Genomic DNA, 24,467 nt, shown 5'->3' with positions numbered 1-24,467 from the left:
GGAGCCATGGCTCAGGACTGTGTGGGAATGGCTGTGTCACCACCCAGGGCCATGGGGGCTGCTCCCCCTGAGGATGAGTGTGCAGGAGCCCCTGAAATGCCCCTGCACATGGCCATGCTTCAGCCTTGCGCCCCCAAGCCCTGTCACTGGCTGGGAGCACCCCTGAACAGCTCTCACCTGCATGTGGCTGCAGACACTCCCACCAGGTACTCTTGATCCCATTATCCTGCTCCTCACTGCTCCTCAAGCAGGTTATCTGACTCCTGCCTGCTCTTCTCCCACTTGGAATCCTTCTGGCCATTTGAGATGTCTGTGTATATGGCTCAGCTATTGGACTTGTCCTCAGGGTGCATGTGGCACTTGGTGCCACGGGGCCGGACACTCAGATGGCAGAAGCTGGTGAAGACAGCATTCCAAGCAAGACACTTTTCCAAAGCAACATTCCCAAATGTTTCCTTCAGGGTTCCTAAAGCCTAGCTGAAACAAGATCTGTCACCATCACCTGCCCTGCCTGGACAGCAAAGACTCAAATATTCCACTGACAGCGGCTGTCAAGAGCAGACTGGAGAAAAGTCAGTCAATCCCTGCCTCTCCTGTTGCCAGTTGTTCTATTTCCATGTAAAACCCAACAGATCGCTCATCCCACAACCCTGAGCACTCACATCTGCTCCCAAGCACTCCTAACTCCTGCAACCACCAGGTCCAGGCAGGAAGTTCATGCAGGAATGGGAAGAACAGTCCAGCACTGGTTTGTTTTCTAAATCAATACGATTTTTCAAATTTATTTTTTAAGAATTACTTCTAATATATCTTTCTCACAGAAGGAGGGAATAGGGAATGCTCTCATTCCATCTGTAAACAATGAAATACAGATCTGGGAAACCAGGGAAGAGACACAAAAAAGTGCATTTTACAAAATTATCAACTAAAATATATTTTACATGTATTACGCTTCAATTTAAATTCTACTGACTGCATTTTTCAGTTTCAAAAAATATTTCCATATCTAATAGATTAAAAAAGCAGGAAATCTTTTCATTAGGGATAAGACATTTCAGTTCATTTACATGCTGTTTGCACAACAGCATCAGCAACCACGTGAACCTCAATGTTCATGGCCTGAAGCAGATTCAACATGAGAAGAGTCAGGTTTGTCCTCTCCAGAGCTGGACCGGAGTCTGTTATAGACCCAGGGCAAGGATAACTTCCCTGCTACCTGGAGAGGAGCCAGGACAAGGTGGGAGCAGGGGGAGATGGGGCAGAAGGAGGAATTTTGGTGAGTTACTGTGGTTCCAAGGCTGGGTCTCACACCTGGGCCCAGCTGCAGCAGTGCTCAGGCTCACCCGGCTGGTGGGTCTTGCAGCATTCTGTGTCCAAAGCACTGCCAGGGAGAAATGGCCACAGCAGCTCTCCTGCTTCTGGTTCAGGGACAAAGTCCCCATGAAGCCAAACACGTGGATTTAGGGCTTCCCATCACCTTTCACTCACTGTGGGGTAAAGCTGCTGCACTCTCCCCATGGCTGGGTAGCTGCCATTCCCTCCTTGTCACGGGCAGGAGCAGCTCCACTTCTCCAGCATCCTCCCTCCCTGCTACAAGGTAAAACCACTTCATATCCTTCCCCAAAAGCATCAGAGACCACCATCTCCAATGCCTCCTTGCACCCCTTCATCCGAGTGTCCCCAGAGTGCCACCACTTCCCAACCTAACACAGTCCCACCATGTCATTCCAAGAGACCCCCAGTGCCAAGCAAATTGTTCAGGAGAGATCTGGGCAATCCCTTTGACACCAACAGTATCTTGAGGTATAAGTGAGAGAAGATGCTTCACCTGACAATTCTTGCTTGCACACCTTGGAGCTGGGTGTTCTCCCTGGGCTATGCAGGTGGGAATAAACAGGAATTTTCCAGCAGGAATCCTCCACCAGCTGCAGGGGGATGCCTGCCCGCTGTGGCAGGTGCCAGACCTTGTCACCCCCTCAAGCCATCGCCTCCAGACACATTCCCCTCTTTGGTATGTAGAGCAAATCTCTGGAGAACTCCTGCATGCCTGAACTATTCCATGTAAGGAACTGGATGCCATGGGCTTTCTCTCCAGGGCAGGTGTGTGACTGCTGGAGCAAGGTGACAAGCCCTGCGTCCCCAGGGAGTACAGGGAATGCTGCTTGCACTGATAGGACATTAAAGCAGAATGGACGCTTCCACCATGGAACACAAGTTCAGAAGCCCCAGAAGACTGGGAAAAGGCAGATCCCTCATTTCAGTGAGCAGCTCCAGCAGGAACATGGGTGGCACGGGGTCAGTTCTGCTGTAGTTAGTGCAATCTCGGGCTGGGCTCCCAGCCTGGTGCAGTGACTGCCCAGGATGTGACACTGTCCTTTGGTTTGCTTTGGGATTAACTCCAAGTTACCATTGAGATAAGCTAAGGTCTGTCTGGGATCTAAGGTCTGTCTGGGATCTGTACAGGTAAGGCAAGAGGCAGGACCTGTGGGGCTTGCACGGTCCATGCGAACCTTTCCCGATGCTCAGGTCCTTTCAGGAGCCACAAAGCCACTTTGGTGAGCTTGCTCAGACACTGGGATAAGTTTGGAGGGGGGGAGGTTGCTGATGGCTTCAACAGCACTCCCCAGGAGCAAGACAGTCACATGGGGAAAGAATTTTAAAAAGCCAAAAACACGCAAGAAAATGGTTTGCCACTTCTCCCTCTGGCTTCTTCCCACTGCAGACACATGGGGATAAGCAGGGTCTGTAAACGACATTACAGGAAACAAATTGGGAAGAAAGAGAAAATCCAGGGCCCCCTGAGCCATCAGGGAAAAGCAACACTCAGAAGAGAAGAGGAATCATGGTTGTCCCCAGTAGAGCCCACTTTGTGAGCTCCAAGTGATGAGTGCTGGGCCTTGGGAATGGGGCATAGAATCCTGTGGGCTCAGTCAGGACACCTGGGACAGGACCAGCTCTAACCCTACACTGTGGTGTGACACCTGCCACCTTGCCAGCTCCCTCTGCTCCACCATGCAGCAGTTTCCAAGCCCCAGTCTAGGTGGTGAATCACAGAGCAGCGAGGTGAGGGGAGGGAAAAGACGAGGGAGAACAGGAGTCACCTCTTTCCCTGGTGGAGCAACTCCTATCCAAGCATGACACAAGGCCACTCTGCACCTAGGCAGCTCCTGAAGCTGTATTTTGAAGCTCTCACCATGGGAATCCTCAGAGCCTGTCCTGTGGAACCAAGGAGACTCTCCTGTGCTCTGCCAAGAACGGGCTCAGTTCAGGGCCTGAAAATCCCGACTGTCCCAGCCAGACTCAACAAACACTGCACTGACACATCCCTCCTGCACCTTCCCACCATTCCCCCACCCATGGCTCTGCACTGCTTCCTGGCTTTTATCCCCTGCAAACCCTCCCGGATAGATGCAGCTCTACATACATATATAGATATAGATTTACTTATGCAAATCCCTATATCTATATACATATATTTATTTTTTACGTATATATTTTCATTTATGCTTTTAATGAAGTGCTGTGCTTTCAACTGCTGCCTCCCCCTCCACGGGCTCCACTCCTCACACGCTCCCGAGTCCCAGGACGGAGCGCTGGGCACTCCCACCTGCAGCAGCATGAGGTGGGGGAGAGTGCAGGGGTGTCCCGGGCCATGGGCGCTGCGGTGCCGCCCGCTCCCGCCGCGCTCCGACCCACGGGCTGTGCTACTGTGGGTTCTTCAGGATGCGCCCGTGCCTGAAGTCGTAGACGTGACGACAGAGGAAAACCAGATCGGGGTCCGTGTCCTCGGGCACCTTGCGGTGCAGAGGGGTGGAATACTCCTCTGAGGGAGGAACCATGATGGTTTTCCTGCCCGGGATCCCTTCGACTCGACGTTTTGCCAAGGCACAAAATCTGCGGGGCAATCACATCGGAAGAGTTATCAGAGGATCTTGGAGTGCTTTGGGCTGGAAGGGACGTTAAGGCTCATCCAGTCCCACCCCTTGCCATGGGCAGGAACCTTTCACTAGGTTGAACCGTCTACTAGCCCAGGTTGCTCCAAGCCCCATCCAACTTGGCTTTGGACCCTGCCAGGGATGGGAGAGCCAGAGCTTCTCTGAGCCAGGGCCTCACCACCCTCATAGTGAAGAATTTATTCCCAGTATCCCATCTCTCCCCACCCTTTGGCAGTGTAAAGCCATTCCCCCTTGTCCTGGCACTCCACGCCTTTGTAAACAGTCTTTCTCCATTTTTCCTGTAGGATCCCTTGAGGTACTGGAAGGGGAAATTAGGTCACTCCAAAGCTTTCACTTTTTCAGGATGAATAATCCCTATTCTCTCAGCCTTTCCTCATAGGAGAGGTGCTCCATCCCTCTGATCAAACTGATGGCCTCCTCTGGACTTGCTCCAACAGGTCCGTGTCCTTCCTGTGCTGGGGACCATGAACTCATTCCCTCTCCTGCTGCCTGTGTCCTGCTGGGAGCCACAACTGCAGCTGCTGGAGGATAAGGGGAAGGGAAGGAATGTGGACAAAGCTTTGTTCAAAGAGAATTCCTTCAGGAAGCAACACAAATTGGTATTTCCATACTGGTGGATATCATACAGCACCAAAGATGATAGCTTTTTTTTTTTTTTTTTTAAATAGTTCTTAAACCTTGTTTTACTGCTTTGGCCTGACTTTTGTTAATTAGCCCCTAATAAATGCTTATGAGCCAATGTTTAGGAAAACAAAGAATTCAGGATGCCTTCAGGGAACATCTCTCAAAGGTGACCTGACCCACAAGAGTATGAAAGAATTCCTGTCAGCAGCTGTTCCAGAAGACTGGGGTGTTAGAATGGAAAGGAACTGCTTTGATCCAGAGCTTGGGGATGGGGGATTTTGTTTGGTTGGCTTTGCTTGGTTTGTTATTCTTGGGGTAAGGTTGGGTTTTTTGTTTGTTTGGGGGTTTTTAGTGTTCTCAAAAGAAATATCAAAATTCAGCTTGTAAAGAGTTTGTACACCAGTTTGTTTTTAGAAATTCCAAGAGCAGAGCCCTGGGCAAGGAGCAGGCTGAGGAGGAGGAGGCCTCAGGCATCCCCTCTGTGGCAGGGCTGCACAGACCACAAGATGCACCCAGCAGAACTGAAGAGATTTACAGCACTGGTTTGCATTATGGGTTTTTGCCCATTCAATCCCTACTTTCCTTCAGCCCTATGTATCCATCACAGGATGGCAGGCTGGAATATGGGAAGTTCTTACTGACGAAGGTGCAATTCAATCAGCAAGAGCTCAGCTATAACAGCCTGAGTCACTGCTCCAAGGGGTGCTGTTGCCAAAATCCCAGGATGTGATGTCCAGCATGAACACTGGCACTTGTATCAGCAGGTTTTTGGGTAGTCTGGCACCTGTGTCCCACAAGAGATGGATATATAGGATCTCTTCCTAGCTCACGTAGTTTTTAGCTCCGAGTTCCATGTTTTCCTGTACACCTGTTCCTGTCTTCCTTGAAACCACATGCAGTGGTCATACACACATCAGTATCTGGGAGTCCCTTGAGAGGAGCACAAGAGGCTGGGAAAGGGTTTGGAGCACCAGGAGCAGCTGAGGAAGCTGGAGGGGCTCAGCCTGGAGAAAAGGAGGCTCAGGGGGGGCCTTCTGGCTCTCCATAACTCCCTGACAGGAGGGTGCAGCCAGAGGCTGTCAGGCTCTGCTCCTAGGGAACAAGGGACAGGTTGAGAGAAAGCATCCCCAAGTTGCACCAGGGGAGGTTTAGGTTGGATATTGGGAAAATTCCTTCAGGGAAAAGGTGGCCAGGCCTTGGAACAGGCTATGGTGGAGTCACCATCCCTGGAGGGATTTAAAAGCTGTGTGGATGTTTCACTTGGGGACACGGGTCAGTGTGGAATGGAGCATAGAATTCTGTGGGCTCAGTCAGGACACCTGGGACAGGACCAGCTCTAGCCCTACACTGTGGTGTGACACCTGCACCTTGCCAGCTCCCCTTGGCAGCTCCAGGGGAACAGCAGGACTTGATCTTAAGGGTCTTTTCCAACCCAAAAGATTCCCTGATCCTACACAATCCAGACATGCAATGGGTCCGGAGCAGGAGAAGCCCTCTGCCTGCAGCAGAGCAAGTGTCACTACCCCAGCTCCAACCACACCACAGCCCGCAGGGCTGGGACAGCTGGGCTGGCTGGAAATGGGCAGGGTGAGAGAGGCTGGAGGCAGGGGGAGGTTTGGGAAGTGCAGCAGGTTCAGAGCTCCACCTACCTGCAGTACTCTGCGAAGGTCAGCACGTAGCACTTCTCCTCGATGCAGGCGACGCTGTTCTCGTCCTGGTGCCGCGACGCAAAGATCTCATTCTGCGCGAGGAGGGGAGGGGACAGGTCACCCAGCTGGCCCGGAGCCCCGGGGGACACGGCTAGCTCCACCCTCACCCACCCAGAGAGGGAAGGGCCAACTCTGCACCTTCACCCATCACCTGAATGTGGAGTCACCAAAGCATGCCCACAGCTCTTCAGAGCCAGTGCCCCACATAACCCAGGCACCTGCCCTGTGCTCTGTGCACCACATTTTTATCCAGCAACAGTGAGCAAAGGACTGACTCTCCCACATCTCACCCTGCCCAGCACATTTTGTGAGACCAGGTGCTCCAATATCCGATGAATTTCCAATGTCACAAAGCTCTTCAGCAGCAAGGCCATGGCTGGCTGTACCCCTTCCTCTCCCCCTTCCGCCTGCATTCTCTAATCCATCTTTATATCAAAACTTATAGAAACCCTTCTTGTCCAATCATTTCCTCCTCCCAATACAATTAAAAAGGCTGGTTTAGTGAGAGAAGTAGCAACAGCATTTTTCAGAATCATGGAATAGCATCCTGGAATGGTTTGGGTTGGTAGGGACCTTAAGGATTATCTCATTCCACCGCCTGCCATGGGCAGGGACACCTTCCACTAGACCAGGTTGCTTCAACCCCATCCAACCTGGCCACGAACACATCCAAGGAGGAGCAGCCACAACCTCTACTGGCAAACTTCTCTTCAATTTTTCCCAGAGTAATTTAGGGAATTTGGCTCTGCAGCAGGCAGGATTGGTTATACCCAGGGTAACCCAGACAGAGTCACTGAGAAGAATTTCAGGTATGGTTAGATCAGCAGAGATGATCTCTGGAAACATGGATGCCCTGCACAAGTCTGGAAGCATTCCCTGCAGGCTCCATTTCTGTTTTGCTGGAAGGGAAAAACTCACAAAAGGGTGAACATCTGGGGACAGGGTTGATCAGGGACACTTGGAATGCCACACCTGCCTTCTGCACCTTGGGGTTCTGGTTTACTCCTTGAGTCAAAACTACCTGAGTCACTCTGGCAAGCCTGGCCCAGCCCTCAGCCCAAGCTCTCTCTTGTTTGAAGAATTGTGTAATTTAAATGGGTTTGCAAAAACCTGGTTTAATTCCTCTTGGCATTCTCCCTGGACTGAAATGTGACTGGATACACTCACCTTTCATTTATAAAGTGCCACATTTTGGTTTAGAAACTCACCTGTGCCCTGCAAGTGAGGCAGTTACAATTCCCTGGCTGCTCCCGAGTCCTGCTCTCAAACCCTCCCTCCCTTTTTATTAAAAGAAGTAATAGAAATCAAGAAAGCACCAAGTTTTTTAAATTGGGTTGAACACAGCAGCGAATTCTTCATTCCCAGTTAAAACCAGCTTGTTCTGTCACCCAACACAAGTCCATGCAAAGCAGAGCAAGGCGTGAAGTCACAGTGATTCACACATTTTTTTCTTTAAAAAGCAACTCCATTATCCTGACACAGCATCCTCAAGCCAGACTTTAGTTCTCATCATAAATCTGTGCAGGGCAAGGATGATGCATCCACGTTTCTGTACAAAACTAACATGTTTTTGGAGTTTAAGATGCAGATTAAGGATTTTATTAAAAGGCAGCACATGACACAGGCACTTCAGTTTCCTGCAAAACGGCAGCAGGAGCATTTGCATCAGGCTCTGCAGCCCTGTAGGAATTAGAATATGCTTTTGGAAAGGTGTCTGATCTTGATTCGGTATAAACTTATTCTTTCTTATTCTTAAGGTAACAGTCAAAATTACTTTTTACTTAATATGTGGAATTTTCTCAGATTAAAGGGAGAAACATCAACACTCAGCAGTTTCTTAGAGCCTCCATGTAAGGAACTCAGTAGCTTTTTTGAGAACCCAGATTTTCTCCACAGGACAATAAATCTGGGGGAAAAGCCCAACTATAGGACACCACCACTCAACACATCTGGCAACAGCTGCATCACAGCCAAGAGCGCTCTGCTGTACTCAGCTTGAGGCCACCCAGGAATGCAGGGAGATGTTGGGGCAGTCCCTCCTCCTCCTGCAGGAGCACAGAGAGCCCGGGATGCCCTGCCCCGATCCGGACTCACCTGGTGCATGCTGGGGTTGCGGCCTCCCTGAGTGTGCTCTGGTCTGTAATACCACAGGAGGCTCATCATCAGCTCCCCTGCAACAGCAGGATTAAAACAAGTCAAGCCTCAGCTTTCTCCGAGTGTTTTCCCCACTCATTCCTGGCTTCCTCCTGCTGCTCCATCCCCTTCATTCCCACAGCGCTCACAGAGAGGCAGCTGTGGCTGATAAATATTTCATGCTGAACTAGGTGTCCCTTTGTTACAGCAAGAAGCTGCATGGAGTCAGTCATGTTGCTTTTCCACTACACCTTTGCCTCCTTCTACTCAGGTTACAACATACCAAAGAAGACAGGCACAAAAAACTCCCCAAAATTTCAAAAATCAAATGTTTTCACCTGCAAAAAAAATCCCTTCAGCACACAAGCTGGAAAATATGCTCATCCAAAGGTGGGAACTTGCAGCATTGATTCCCAGGTTCAGGGCAGAATTGCTGCTGCACTGATACAACTACAATGGGCCCCACCACATCTTGATTTATGTCTTTTACAGATAATTTTTTGGGTTTCTTTTGCCCCCTTTTAAGCACAATCTCTAAAGCATTTGGCTCAGCATCCTTGGCTCAGAGATTGCCACTCAGACACCAGATCTCACCATAAGTCCCCACAATTCCCACCCCCAGCTCTACTGGGGTCCATCAGAGCTGCTGCAGAAGAGCCCTGCTCCCAACAGCTCCCACACCAGATGTTGGATTGGAGCAAACAGCAGCTCCCCCGATGTTTGAGCAATGAAATAATACGGGAGAGAGCTGCTAAGACGGGCACTTGGCAAATATTCTGTGCTTTCATATCCAGGAAGATTTCCATTTATCAGCCCCAGACGAGTGATTAAGGAGCATTTCAATTCCTGGAACAATCCAAATGGAAGCCGTGGCGCTCATCTCCTCTCCATCACACTGGCACCCTAACCAGCCTGCAGCTCTCCCTTGATCCATTCCTTCTCTTCTGTCGAGCACACACACACACGCTCCCGGCACAGTACCTGTTTTGGGGTCCTCCCAGAGTGCAGAGATCTTGGCGACGTAGGGCATGGATTTCTTGCGGGGCCCCGATTTGAGGAGCACGGTGTCCCGCACCCGGATGATCTCCCCGTCCCTCTCCACGGCCTGGTAGCTCTTGCGCACGGCCGGCTCCGGCTCGTTCTGCGCACACAGCAACCAAAACAACCCCGGTCAACAGGCAAAGGGCGACTTCATGGCTCTCCTCCACAGTGCAGGCAGTGAGGAGAAGCTAACCACGGGGACAGCACATCTCACAAAAGCACTAATTGCTGAAGTTAATACTCTTATTTCAAATTAAAACACACTTGCTCCTTCCATTTTCTGCACGCAAAATCTTCAGGAAAATCACCTTTCCACCTGCCACCCTGGAGGCCTGATTTTCCTTCCCATTCAAAGGCACCAAAAACTAGGTGTGTTTTGAATGCTGTTTCTCTGATACAAACATGGTAAAAAAACAATAAAATATGAAATATTTGACAAAAGCAGGGCAGGGAGTGGCAGGGAGGCCGTGCCACAAAGCCTTCCTTAGCAGGACTGTCAATGATTCCTTTGTACCCTCTGACAGTAGGAAATAATCACTTTTGGGACTACGAACTGGGTTTTTTAGTTTGCTTTTGCTCCAAGTTTCGTTTCAGAATGCCTGAGCAGGATGGTTTAACCTCCTGCCAGATCTCCCAGGCAGGATTGGAAGCATCTTAAAGAGATTAACGCCTTGCTGCTTCTTTGGGGTGTGACAGCCTGAGGGATGGATGCACAAGGCCAGTCCCTAGCCTTGACAGGCTTCGTTTTGGCACAGTCCTTGGCACCTGGACACAGTCCCAAAGGCTAAAGCTCCAAAACCTGCTCTGTCTGCTGCTCTCAGCAGCCCGAGGTTGTGCCATCACACCAAGCAGCAGCACAGATCCTGCCTGGACCATGGCCCTCCCTCCTCCTGACATCTACTGCACATCAGCGCCTTTTCCCACCTTCCCAGACACCACGTGGGGCTCATTTTGAGCTCTTATGCTTTAATAAGATGAAGGATATTGCCTTCTCTCGCAATTGAAGTGGACTTGACTGGACCTAATTGAATTCTCTGGCAGGAAATCTCCCATCTTTACAGGAACCAGTCTCTGCCCCTGAATGCAACAAATGGGAAAGTACAAACAGGAAATCCCTGGAGAAGCAACTAGCCATACCACCATGCAAGTTACAAGAAAGGGGATTTTGGGTGCTAGAAAAATTCCACCTGGGAACCAGTATACGGTCTCAGTCCTCTGTGCACTGGGAAATCTTTGTGGGGCTACAGACACCATAAGCGAGAGCCACCTTATGAGAGCTGCCTCTAGACATGCTCCTTGTAACTGAGGCTACAACAACCCTCAGCTTCTCAGACAGGTTTGCCTGACCCAGGAGAAAGCAGCTGGAGGATGATCCCAGTAGGATGGATTCCCACGTGCCTCAGGTGCCACCCTTGTATGTGCCAGAGCTGGGAGGGTCCGTCACCTTTGAGCTGAGGCCAGCACAGAAGCAGCAAGTTCTCCTCCCCTCCCAAACCACACCGTGCAAGGTAACACCAGGACACACATGGAACAGAGCCAGCAGTGCCTCTGCTCCCATCAGAGTTTCACCAGGAGGTTCTAGACAGCACCCAGTGACCATCTCCAGCTGGAAGTGAGCCCCAGCACGCCCAAGATTTCACGCCTGGAGGTTCAGAGGCAGCTGTCCCTGCTCAGCCCCAGCACCCAGACACCTACCACAACATAGACGGCCTTCTCGCAGGCCGTGCCCACGGGGATCCAGCCGTTGGTGGCTCTGCGCCGGCTGATCCGCTGCTGCTTGGGGTGGGAATGGCCGCCCGCCGCTTTGCTGTTGGAGGCGTGCAGGCAGCCTGGAGTATTCCGCAGCCCGGACTTGGAGCCGCTGGGAGGCTTGGAGCTCTGAGGACATTCCCGGGCCATGGTCTGAGGGTCAGAGTTGGGGGTCTGCAGGTGAGGGACGGGCTCTGCAGCCGGCGGCACGCTGGGCACAGGACATCCTGAGAGCGGGTGGGCAGGCGACGCGGGGTGTCCTGCCACCGGGATTGTGAGGTTCAGCTGGTCCAGAGACTTGCAGCCTTCTAAGGGAAGGGAAGAAATGAGTCACGGATCTCATCGGGAACAGAAAGCAACTACACAGCCGGGACTGTCCCACACCACGGTCGCTTTTGCCCGAAATCCCCTTTATTGCATTATAGCTGTAAAGACTCTTCAGGCTGTAATTTCATTTTGCACTGTCACTGGATTGTAAAAGCAAAGCCATTTCTGAGCTTGCGTGTTCCAGTGCTTCGCAGATGACACTGCACCACAACAAACCCATCTGAATCCCAAGTAATGCCAGCCAGGAATACACACAAGGCTGGCCAGTGTCCAAAGCAGTTCCAGCCTGTCAATATGTATAAAAGAAATAAAAGGCTTATCGAAACAATGAAACGGATTAAATCACGCTGCCAAAAGCAGCCAGCTTCTTTCAAAAAGCCAAATTCTACTAATCAGGGAAAATTGAGATGATTCTCCAAATTAAGTCCAGAGAGATTAAACAAGGTGGAACACAACCACAAGATGCTGCATCCTCAGCAAAACTGTGTCCCTGCAGCAGACATGGGAACCTCAGCAGGTTGGAATTTGGCTGACACTGCCTCTCAGAGCATCCCAGAAATACATTGTTCCGCTCAGGAGTCATAAACAAGTCTCAACTCAGGCCAATGGAAGAACCAGTTGTAATTACGCCCTATCAGCGGGAAAAGAGCTCCTGGACCAATATATGATGCACCCCTGTTCCCTAAATGGGAGACTTGTTTTTGGGGTGACCAAAACACAGCTCCAGGCAGGCTCCAGGAGATGTCTCAGACCAGAGCTTACAAATCTGAAGGGAAAATTCCACCCAAAGCCACACAGCTCCAGCCAAAGAACTGCTGGGACTCCTGCCTTCCCACCTTACCCTCCCTAGGGGCTGCAGCCAAGACACTGTGGAGCTGTGAGTCCAAGGGATGCCACAGATCATCCTCATCAATCAATCAATCAAATCAACCCCAAGTACCAAATGCCACAGGAACCCCAAAGACTGCCCAGACACCAGGATGCAGGCACTGGCAGGCACAAGACACATGGAGCAAGGAATCACCTCTCAGGTATTTTGCTTAGAAAAGCAGCTTTTAAACTTTAGCTAGAGCAGGATAAAACTTCACAAAAATCTCTACTAAACGTCAGAGCCCTGGTGCAGATCTGCTCTTTCTGGCACCCCTGGGACTCCTTCCTTGGTCACACACACTTCCAGCCTCTCCAGAGGCACTGGCACTAAAGCAGCTCTCACAGCCTTTCCCAGCTCCTTTCCACCACTCTGCTCAATCATCACCCAAGCTCACAACCCAGTCCCTGGATTTGTACCACACAGATACAGATATTTCCCTACAAACACCTGGAAGACACGAAAGCAGACAGATGTAACACACAGCATTTCGGCATGTCAAGCCAGATCCCTCTCTGATGGGAGCCTGCTGCTTGCAGCCAAAGTGCTCCTTCAGTTCACTAAAATGCCCCACTCTAGGGAAGGAAAATATTTTAGAGGTGCATAATTATATAAAAATCAACCCTTAAACCTAACCCCCCATCAATATTCTCTGAGACTTCCTTATATTCTTCAATCCACAAACCAAAATCTCAATGATTCCCGTGTTATAGGTTTTTAAATCCAAGTTGCTCCCAGCAAGGAAATCACAGCAATGGAGATCTCAGTAGCAGGGTGACACACTAGCAAATACTCACTCCTGGAACTGCTGCTGCCCTTGACAGCACCAGGAGAAATTACTGAATCCACAGGAAGGGCTGAGCTCTGGAAAATACTCTGTCTGCACTGCCTGCATGCTTCTGGCTGCACAAAATCAGAGGCACTAGCATGCAAAAGCTGAGGAACAAAGTAGGCTGGTATGACCTCGGGGCACTACACAGAAACTGCCAGGCAAGAACACACTGCTGAGCTGGTTGTCTTGTGCGCATTCCCCTTTCAAGAGCTCTGAAGCCACCAGCAAGCCCTGTCTGGCTGCTGCTGTAGGAAGCAGCACCATGACAGCGGGGATATTTCGGGAAAACAGAAATTACACTTCAACCAAATGCTCCTGAGCTTCAGCAGCTTCCTACAACGGAAGATGACAAAGCCTCGCTCGAACCAAAACTCCATCCACCTACCTGAAAATCTGTTCTCAGTGGGTAAGTCATGCCAGCTCCTGGCTGGAACATGTGGTTAGTGGAAAGATCCCACGCTGGCACTCCCAGCAGCTGGAGAGCAGCCTCCTCTACAGACCGACTGTTTGCAGCACTGTCCAGCCTGGCGTTACGCACAGTACTGGTGTCTGATAACCCCCACACAGCACTCCACTTTTAAATATTTAAAAAGGTATTTTTCAATGGCAGAGGCAAAGCTCCAAGATAAAGCAGGAAGTCTGCAAAGCAGGCGGGGACAGAGGAGAGCCAGGCACTTAACAATGTTTCTATACCCCCTCGTCCCTCCTCATTCCAGCGCTTCATTGTCAGACACTGAGAGCAAAGACGGGCTCAAGAATTCCCAAACTAACAGCGTGCCTGGCACTCAGACCACCACAGTGAAACTCCCTATGCAGTCCTGCCAGCTCTGATCGATCCGTGGAATCCCAAAAGTCTGCAGCCCCCAGCTGGCACCACTAGAGTCTAACAGCAGAGGCAATGCCTGCCTCTCCACGGGCTCTGGGAGGACGGCTGAGCCGCCAGAGCGAGGTTTTGGGATGGGAGGAGTAACTCATCGTGGTGTGCTCCCGACCCTCCGCTCAGAGCGGCACAGCGGGATGGCGTGCGGGATCTGAACCCTGCTCGTTTTACAGAGATCAAAGCTCAGCCTTAGCTCCAGCGTGACAAACCGTGAGTCAACTTCTCGCTGCCAAAATCCTTTCACCGATTCTCTGCTTTCCACACCAACAAGACTTTTCAGTGGGAAAAAACCTCCGGGCAAAAAACGGGGGAAGGGGAGGTGGAAGGCGGATCCCTTCCAAGCCGCAGCTCCGCTGTGGAGCTGAGAACTGCTCGCAGAGGGAACCAGCCTCCAGGCAAGCAGGCGCCGCGCCGAGCCACCCTCTTCTCCCAGGAACGCCGGCCGGGATTTGCGCGCACTTTGCACCTTACCTGCTGCAAAAGGCATTTTGTAGGGGTAGCTGCTCCGTCCCGCATGCACGCTGCCGATCCTGCCCTCCGGCACATGCACCACGCCGCAGACGCTGTAGCTGCTCACGGCTGCTCCCTCCCCGCAGCAGTACGGAGAGCTGCACCAGTGCAGGGGCTGGAAATGAGCACCTGATGGCAAGGAACCGGAAGATACCAGGAGCCCCTCGCAGGTCGCAGCCTGCGACAGCTCGTCCTTGGGATAAACGGAGCAGGGGGAATAGCCACTGTATCCACTTTGGCCATAATAAACATAAAACCCGTTCAACGGAGTCAGATCTGAGGATTCATAGAGACATCCACAATCCGCGTGATTCCCGGGCACGGGCAAGGGAGGGAACTGCTGCACGGGAAAGGAAGGCTGATGAAATTCCTGTTTGGGGGTTGGGGATTTCTCTCCAGGTCTTCCATACTCCGGCTTCATGGAAGCTTGTCCTCCCATGAGCAAAGGCAGTCTGTGGTAGAAGCCCTCCGTGTTGGTGTAGGAGCCAGGCAGCGACTCGTAGGGGACGGGCTCTGTCGTCCTGTAGAGCCTGGAAGAGTCCCGCTGCTCCCCTTTCCCAAAGGTGCCCAGGGTCTGGCCTTGCCAGCCACGCTGCCCATCCATTTTTAAGCTAGCCACTTCCTTCTTGGATTTGACACAGTTCTTGCGTCCGGCTTTGGCCCATTTGGGTGTAGATTTTGAACAGTGGTTCTCGGACTTGGCTTCTCCGTCCGATTTACTCCTCTGTTTCAGGGGTTGGTCTTTCTCATGGGTCAGCTTCAGGAAGGCCACGGCATTCAGGCTGGCCAGTCTCTTTGGGGTGGGATGGTAGGAGATGGCACCATCCTCCCTCTTTGCCCCATCATCAAAGACCTCATCCAGCGAATGCTCACAGCTATTGCATTTCTGACTGGGCTCATGCCGGTTCTTTCCTTTCCCTGTTTTCACAGCCGGTTTTTCCAAGGCAGGCCAGTTGTCACCAGCTTTGCACTGCAAGCCCTTGAGGGCGCAGTCCCCAGCAGCCTTCCCAGAGTCCCTGCGGAAGCGCCTGCCGGATAACAAGCCATCGTCCCGTTCGAACAGCAGGTTGTTCACCGCCTCAGCGTTCAGCGAGGCCAGCCGGCGCTTCCTGGGCTCCGAGGGAGCAGGATCAAAGTCCTGCTCCGGCCCGGGATAAGTTACTGTGCACTTCTCCCCAGATGACTCACTCTTGCCCGCTCCCACAGGCTGAACTTGTTCTGAGAACAAAGCAGATCCCAAACCTTCAACCCAGCTGGGAAGGTGCTTTTTTTTACAGCTCGGGGTCTGTTTGGACAGAGAGCCAGCTACATCCTCCAGCCTGGTGAGGAGGACCTTGCAGGTCTTTTTGCTCACCGAGGGGAGCAGCCGCCTCCGCAGCGGGTATGTCTTCCGCACTTCACGCAAACTCTTGCTTTTGTTATTCCCTACAAACACACTGGGACACTTTGGAGCCTCCGAGGCATCTCCGTCCCGCTGCTCTGCATTGGCCCTGTCCATCCTCCTGCTGCCTGTTGGCGACGAGGCCTGGCCAGCAGAACCAGCTGGGTGTTTCAGAAGGAAAAGCTGTTTTTTCCGGGCATGCGTCATAGGATCAATGTCCAGTCCTGGGAACGAACGGGAGAAAATATCTATTAATATCGCTGAGAGGGTCCCATCTCCTCACAAAGCACCAACTGCCAATTAGGAAATATTTGGGGAAGCTTGTTTCTATACAGCAGAGTCTATTTGGGTGATGGCCAGTTAAGCCAATTAAGAGACAGGATGCAATTAGATGTGGTTTAATATTAAGCCATGGAACACGACAGTAATTAAAAGCAAGGTGGTGATAGCAAATGCCACAGCAGCTGGGGAAAGCTGGGTTTGGACAGAGAGCTGTCCACCCAGCTCTCCCTCTTCCACTGATGCTGTTCCTAACACCTGACAAATTCCCATCAAATCTCCAAAATCCGAGGGCTGGTCCAGGGCACAGAGCAGAAATAACCCCCAGCCTGTGACTACCTGCATGTTGATACAGGCAGGCTGTTCCAGCTTCATTTTCTGAGACAATTAGGCAAAAGAAAAACAAAAAGTCCACCTACTCAGGTGAAAAGAAAACTTGGGCTATTAAGCAGAGACCTGCCAACATTAATAAATTAAATACATGCAAATCCCTGTGCAGGTTGGAACCTGGCTGCCCACTGCTCTTGTCATTCGCTGTAGCTGTGTTTTATAAAAGTTGTGGGCATTGAACACCAAATCACAATTGGCAGAGGCTCCAAAGATAGGGCCTGTTTCCTGTTTCATGGCAGGAAACAGAAGCCTGGTGTTCCCAAGTTATCCAGCACCCAATTTTTAATTAAGAAATTCTGCAGTCTACAGCTTGTATGTCCAAGGCTGAGACAGGATATGGCTGGGTGATACCAACCTACAGACATTAAAAATGTCAGTGTAAATGAGTGATAGTGGAATAGATTTAATGAAGTCTGTCTCTGAGCACCAGAAACAGCAGCAAAGGACAATTACTTCCATTCAACGGTATTTACAAAATAGTCAAATTCCATTTATTGGCAGTAAAGTGCTGATCTTTTTATCAGCATCCACCTAGGAGGGGTTTGCTCTTCCCTGCAATCAGGATTTGGGCTGTAACTCCCCTCAATTGACACTGGTCTGCCACTTTTGAGGCTTTTAATTAAAGCTCCTACTGCTTTGGCAGTGATTAGAACAAAGCTTCTGAATTACAAGAACTGTTCATTTGATATGGTTTAATCAAGCTGATAATTAGATTATCTATTTGAAATAAGCCCAATGTGTTTTAATTGCCTTACTTATATATGCATTTAGTAAGGGAAATTCAGGAAGTGAAACCCGCTGGGGTTTGCATGGTGCTTTTCTAGATGTCATCCTCCTGGCAATGTGTTTTTTGGGGTGACTGAGTTCCTCCACCCTGTTAAACAGGGTATATCCCATGGCTGGTGCCCCAGGAGGAGAGCTTGGTGAGGAACAAACATTTATATATGTCCACATTTTTCTTATTAGAAAATCAGGCTCTGGGAATTAGGAGGATCAAGTCAGACAGAATTCCCTCCAGAATTGAATTCTTCTTGCACAAAAGGCTAAACTGACCACATAGAACCTATGGAGTTTGGAAGAGAACTAAAATTTTAAAAAATGGATCAGGCAGAGCAGGATTTAGCAGAGACAGAACAGGTATCCTGCAGAACATGCCCTGAGGAGGACAACTCTTCCCAGGCTATGTGGACCAGTGATTTCCTTGCAACTTTCATCCTATTTTTTACTGTCCCTACTGAGAGACTGAGCCTCAGGCAGAGGTGAAAATCCCCAAATAAAAAGGCATGGTTTGCCTTAAACCCAGCATCAGGCACTTTGTTCTTCTCGGGTTTCCAGAGGCAGGAGCCTGACCTGGTCTAGCACCACACATCCTGGGGGATTCGTGCTCACACTGAGTTGGAATAACTGCTAAACACTGGGTGCTGTAGCTGTGACTGTTCATGCCACAGGTGCTCTAAAGTTAGGAAAAGGCTGGGAGAGACTGAGGGAAGGGGGTGTAAGAGAACTGGGATTGTTCAGCCTGGAGAAGCTTTGAGGTGACCTAATTGTTCCAGTAACTGAAGGGGCCTACAGCAAAGTTGGAGAGGGGCTTGAACAAGGGCCTGGATTGACAGGACAAGGGGGAATGGCTCCACCCTGCCAGAGGGCTGGGTTAGATGGCATATTAGGAATAAACTCCCTGCGAGAGTGGTGAGACCCTGGCATAGGTTGCCCAAAGCTGTGGCTGCCCCATCCCTGGCAGGGTCCAAGGCCAGGTTGGATGGGGCTTGGAGCAACCTTGGATAGTGGAAGGTGTCCCTGCTTACGGCAGGGGGTGGAACTGTTTGAGTTTTAAGATCCCTTCCAAACCAAACCATTCCAGGATTCTATGATTCATTGCCAGCACCTATGGAACAAAACCTATCCTCAGTATAGACTACTCAGAGGTTTTTCCACACCTCCTCAATCACCTGCACTGCATGGATTGCTTTGTGAGGAGGATGCTCCTGCTCCCAGCTCACCTGGGATCCAGCAATCCCTCCTCTTCCCTCAGCACAACACAGAGACAGAGCTTTTGAACACAGCTCCAAACTCAGCCCTCTGACAGGCAAATGCATCATTCCTCAAAATCAGAGTCCTGCCGAGCTTCCTTCCAGCAGGTATTGCGCTCCTGCCAGCTGAGAAGGGAGAGTGGCAGAGCTCTTCATCCTCTCTCCACCTTTGTATTGCTTCACAATGCACAGAAAAGCTGCCTGTGCCCAAAAGTCTCCAAGAAAGCGTGAGACAATGTGAAGAACTGAAAGTGAAGATACTTAAATCAGACCCACCCATTTATTGCTTGTGGCTGAGGAATTGGATTAATGGCGAGAAGACACTGAGGTGTTGGAAGAGAAACTTTCAAGCAGCTCAGTCTATCCAGCTGCACCCAAAGTCCACCAAGCACTGTAAAGCTATTTGGAACTACTGCCTCCTTATCATACGATCAGAGAATGGTTTGGATTGGAAGGGCCCTTACAGTTCATCCCATTCCAACTCCCTGCTGTGGGCAGGGACACCTTCCACTGGCCCAAGTTGCTCCAAACCTCATCCAACCTGGCCTTGAACACTTCCAGAGATGGGGCAGCCACAGCTTCTCTGGGCAACGCTCCTCTGGCAACTCCTTCCTCAAACCAGACTAATTCTGAAAAACCATCTTCCAGCTGCTGAACCCAAACCAGATCAGGATAAAGAAAAATTAAAACCACTTCTAGTTTTGTGCTATAATAAAACCATTACCCAAACAGCAAACTCAGAAGAGAGTTGACGCCTCATTAGCAGGAAAAGAAGCAAGTGGGATAACAGCTGCATGTTCTGTAATCATGCAGCTGCAGCATCTGTCTCTCTCTCTCCAGCACTTGATTGCAAGTGAAATTAGAAGAAACTAGTCTGGGACTACCCCTTCAAGCCCCATTTCCTCTCCAGAGCTTCACTACGGAGATGCATGCGTTCCAAGAGACGATGCCAAAAGCACAGAAATTAAAGCTTTTAAAGCTCCTAATCCATTTGGCACTTCAATAACACACAAAGAGTTACAACAACACCAATCCTCCTCTCCATGCACGGCACCGCTCCGATGACACTCAGCCCCATCTACTTGAATCCTGCCTATCCATTGCCATTGGAACAGCTTCTGCTGTCACAACAGCCCTACAACTGTGAGTATCTGAAGGATTGGCTCCTTTCTCCCTGCTGCTTTTGCAGGCAAGTAATTCCCAGTTCTCTAAGGAACGTGCTGCACGGAAGAAGCCTTGCAGGAGCTTTGGGAAATCTGGATAAATCGCAGCAGCATCAGGTATCCCAGGCTGAGTTCCTTGAATGCCATGCACGTCCTGTGAGTGGAAACATTGCCTCCGTCTCAAACATTCAGAAAATCTGTAGCTGTTGGAAGCTACAATTTGTCTTCCCAGGGTCCAGTCCTGATTTTTCTCCTGAGATCCATTGAAAGCTCCATCATGCACATGGAAACGGTTTATACAGAGCTCATTAGGCTGCAACAAGGGCTGGCTTCTCTCATCAGCATAGCTCTGACCACTGTACCAGAGCAGGGTTAAATGGGATACTGGGAAGAAATTCTTCCCTGTGAGGGTGCTCAGGCACTGGCACAGGTTGACCGGAGAAGCTGTGGCTGCCCCTGGATTCCTCGAAGTGTCCAAGGCCAGGCTGGATGGGGCCTGGAGCAACCTGGAATAGTGGAAGGTGTCCCTGGCCATGGCACAGGGCTGGATCTTTAAGATCCCTTCCAATTCACACCATTCCAGGACTCCATGATTCACTGCCAGCAGCTCCTGAAAAGCCATGTAGACACGCAACCTCCACAGCTTCCAAAAGGCTTTTAAAAAGGGCTGTGGGTCACCTCTGGCACAGCCAAGAGGATCTCTGGGAGCTGTCCTAGACTGGGCTCTGCCTCACTCCCTGCTCCAATGCCCATAATTATCCCCCTGTTGCGAAAGGCTGTGTGTGCTCCAGCCAGCCGGCTGGGAGTTCTGCAGCCCGTGTGTGGCCGTGATAAATCACAGACAACTGCAATGAGAGCCCGGGGCTTCACCCCCCAGTGCCCAATGTGTCCGAAAGCAGCGGCGCAGGGAGCGAATCCGGCTGGGCGTGGGCCTGACCCGCGCTACCCGGAGCCAGAGCTGGGAACACCCCCGAGGAGCTCCCCGGCTGATTCCTCGGGAAGGTCTGGCTCAGCCTCGGTTATCTGGTTTCAGATCTTGCCTAGTGGCAGTGCTCTGTCTGGGGAAGCCAAAATTGCATTTCTCTGGCTGTTCTCACACTCTCCGTAGCCTCAGCAAGCAGCATTCTCAGGGAAGAATAGAGGGGGAAAGAAGATAGGGATAAAAAGAAGGGGAAAAGAAATGAGGGGTGAAAAAGCGGAGGGAAAATGGAAAAAGTGGGGGGAAATAGGGTGGGAAAAGAGGGGAGGAAATAAGGGGACAAGCAGGAACACACCAGTGGAAGCAAACAATGTACAAGCGTGGGGGAGAGTCACAGGATATCTCCTCAAAATTAACAACAGGGCAGGGTGTTCGGGTAATTAATGTGACCCCAGGAAAAGCACGTTCCTTCTCAAAGGCACCACTTTCCTTTCCCCTTTACCCATGGTAAGAAGCTGTAAGAAGCCGTGTCAGGCTGCCAGTGACAGGCTGCCACCAAGCAAAATAGGCAGGAAATGATGAAGTAAAAAATTAATGCGAGGACTGATAAGTGACCTCAGCAACTCCAACATCAGGCACCAAACCCTGACCAAGTTTGGAGTCCCAAAGCTTTGGGGTCTGGCACATATTTGCATTAAAGCAAAGCCCAAGTTTCTGAAAGCAAAGCCTTCACTGAACACCCGTGATCAACACTGGCAAAGCCACTTCCTATGGCCTTGAAGAACTGCAGATTTCCACCCCGAGAGCTGTCACAAGCCTTTTGCTTGTGACCCCAACATAAAGCAGCGTTGTTCTGCGTGTCTGTGGAAGCTCTGGTGCCTCTTCTGCTCTTCACAGCCTTCCAAATCCCACCAAAATTGGCTTGAGTGGGGTCAGAGCTCGAGACAATGGCACAGCCACAGTTTCATACTCACTCCGTGCAGAAGAGATGCAAAAGCTGTACTTAGTCACAGGCAAAGGCATCCTTGCCTCCCAAAAACTCCAAATCCACTCCAAAGTCAGGAAAAACTGGAAGCAGAGACCAGGATTTGTTTCTGTGTCCTTAGTTTGCCCAGAGATAGATAACATGACTACCTTCCTACTCTCAAGAGGGGATGTACTTTCTTTGCCTTTCAACAAGTTAGGGAGGGATGCACCAGGAGGAGAAGGAAATTTGGAATTAATGGATTCTAGAGTGTGATAGAGCATATGGCAATTCCCAAACAGCATCCATCACTTGTGCTTCCCACAGGAGCCTCCCAGCTATAGCAGCAACCCATGGAGAACCATGGATAAGCAGACTTAAGCATGCTGCTGCAAAGGAAAACCTGGGTAGGGCAAAGGAATTCCCTGGCATTTGCAGGTAAGTACAAGGATGTGGGAGTGGAAATGAGGCTGAGCTTGTCTCCAGGCTGACAATTTGATGGAAAGAGATGCTTTGACACTTGGCTTTTGATGCATTATTCCCCAGTGAACTAGTTACTAAGGTTTCCTTTTAATGAAGGCATTCAGAGTCCAGAGATTAGGCAAGAGAAACACGGGAAAGGATGGGAGGTGCACACCAGATCACTTGGAAAAATGAGAAGGCTGAAGCTTACACAGATACTGCAATCCTGAAATATCCCAGGGAATTGCAGCAGCAAGAAGGAAAGGGACTTTTACACAGAGCAGGTAGTGCCAGGATAAGGGGGAATGGTTTCCCACTGCCAGAGTGCAGGGTTAGACAGAATACTGGGGGGAAATTCTTCCCTGTGAGGGTGAGGAGGCCCTGGCACAGATCACCCAGAGAAGCTGTGGCTACTCCATCCCTGGAAGTGTCCAAGGCCAGGTTGGACAGAGCTTGAAGCAACCTGGGATATTGGAAGGTGTCCCTGCCTGTAGCAGGGCGTGGAATAAGATGATCCTTACAGAACCTTCCAACCCAAATAATTCTAGGATTCTCTGACTCTATAAAATACCAGATCTATTAAATACCACCCATTTACACAGAATTGCCTGTTATAACTTTAAATAGGTTTCGTACAAAGCTGCCATGTGACAGCTATGCCAACAACACCCTAAAACATGCCTATAAGTAGTTTGAAAAACCAAGTCAAAAATATTCCAGGACAGCTTTTGCAGTCGTGTTTATAGAAAGAGCACAAGCTTTGCCAATCAAGGTTTTTAAAAAAATAACCCACACAAGCCCTGCTCATCTGATTTTTCATATATGCAAAATGCAAACTCGATTCCTTTGCAGCAGAAGGCTGAGTCTGGTAAAATATCAATCATATGTCACTTTGCACAGATAGCTCTGGCACCCTTCCTGTTCCACGGGCAAAATGGAATAACAAATTATTCCCAAGGCTTTATTTTGAAGAACAAGGTGTAAGGTTTTTCTATAGTAAATATTAAAGCTCTTCTATATATTATAATCACACCCTTCCACGACTGCTTTAGGAGCTTCCTTCGAGCTGCTGAGCTTAAATAATTCAAGCTGCGCCGTGATTCTGTGTTCTACACGTGCGGCTGCAAACTGTGCTGCCTGTGGGAATTTCAAGGGCAGGTGCATCCCTGCCAGCTCCTCTCCATGTCACAAAGCTGTCAGTGCCATCCTATCTCTGGATGCGGATTTCCCTTCTCCTCCCTCTGGTACATCTCTCCCACAAAGGTCTCCATTCACTCTCTCCTGACTGGGAACCATCAGCACAGCACCCTCATGATCCAAAGACAATACACTCCTACTCCACAAGTTCAAAATTGGCTTTAGAGGAGATAAAAGAAATGCAAGAAATTCAGGGAAGGGCAAGACATTCCTTCAATGTAACATTTAACTAAATGATTTAAATATTTTTTTCCTTCAAATGATCTTCATCTTTTTTTCCTCGCCTCAGTGTCCCTTAAAACTGCCTGTGCCCCACCTCAACACCCAAATCCTTCACACTATGGTTCCAGGTATGGACTCCAGGAATTATCATCTCTGAGGAGTGCCAAAGACAGCCTTAATTTGAAAATTTAACAGACATGCATGTTTATAACCTTGACTTAAATTCACAGAAGCTTTAAATACAAGCAGGCAAAACTAAGTTCTGTTAAAAACAAGTTCATGTAGTATTTTCGAGGATTCTTGTGTTCTGACTCATCTCCAGCTGAAATACACTGACCAGAACTACCTCTTCAGACTAAAACTGCTACCTAATTATTTTCAGTTCTAGAGTAAGTACTTCAGACAGTATCATCTTCCATTTGGAAATACCTTTTGTTTCTATATGGTTTTAAAAGTAGTAGCATACCATTTCACCCTCAGCAGGGTTGCAAGTTGTCCATACAGCAAAACAGCTCTCTGGGATTTCCTTTATCAAAGGGTTTGATTCCTCTTTCTATTAAAAGTTTAATAGACATTTCAAAAGAAAACAGACTTTCTACTTCTTTATTCTCACTTTCTGATCATCACTTGAAACACCAGCTTTAACCCCACACGTTCCCAGCTGAGGACAAAGGTGACAGAGGATGAGTTATGCTGAGCATTTTTCAATTTGAGAGTTTCAGTACCAATTCAAAACTCAAGTCAAAGAAAGACTTTACAGAACTCTTGCATTCCCACTGCAATTCCTGGAACCAAACCCTCTCCTTCCCTGATGTCTTGCAAACCACAGTA

General features: G+C 49.9%; 1 protein-coding gene across 2 annotated transcripts in view; it reads right to left on the bottom strand.

Moving 5' to 3' along the window:
* Positions 1 to 749: 749 nt before the first annotated feature.
* Positions 750 to 24,467, bottom strand: part of BAHD1 (bromo adjacent homology domain containing 1) — a 35,662-nt gene continuing 11,944 nt past the window's right edge. Inside the window, exons 2-7 of one of the 2 annotated variants that reach the window (XM_030273739.4) lie at positions 14,591 to 16,234; positions 11,159 to 11,517; positions 9,404 to 9,563; positions 8,384 to 8,460; positions 6,230 to 6,321; positions 750 to 3,894 (exon numbers count right to left, since the gene is read on the bottom strand). In XM_030273739.4, coding sequence (XP_030129599.4) covers positions 3,705 to 3,894; positions 6,230 to 6,321; positions 8,384 to 8,460; positions 9,404 to 9,563; positions 11,159 to 11,517; positions 14,591 to 16,217 — 2,505 coding nt within the window. In that variant the 5' untranslated portion in view covers positions 16,218 to 16,234 and the 3' untranslated portion in view covers positions 750 to 3,704. Of the gene's footprint in view, positions 3,895 to 6,229; positions 6,322 to 8,383; positions 8,461 to 9,403; positions 9,564 to 11,158; positions 11,521 to 14,590; positions 16,235 to 24,467 lie in introns of both variants that reach the window. The other variant, XM_030273738.4, reaches the window with a different exon arrangement.

This window comes from Taeniopygia guttata, chromosome 5 (genome assembly GCF_048771995.1).
Source record: "Taeniopygia guttata chromosome 5, bTaeGut7.mat, whole genome shotgun sequence".
NCBI lineage: Eukaryota > Metazoa > Chordata > Aves > Passeriformes > Estrildidae > Taeniopygia > Taeniopygia guttata.
The sequence above is the reverse complement of the archived record's forward strand: the minus strand, read 5'-3'. Positions and strand labels throughout refer to the sequence as shown.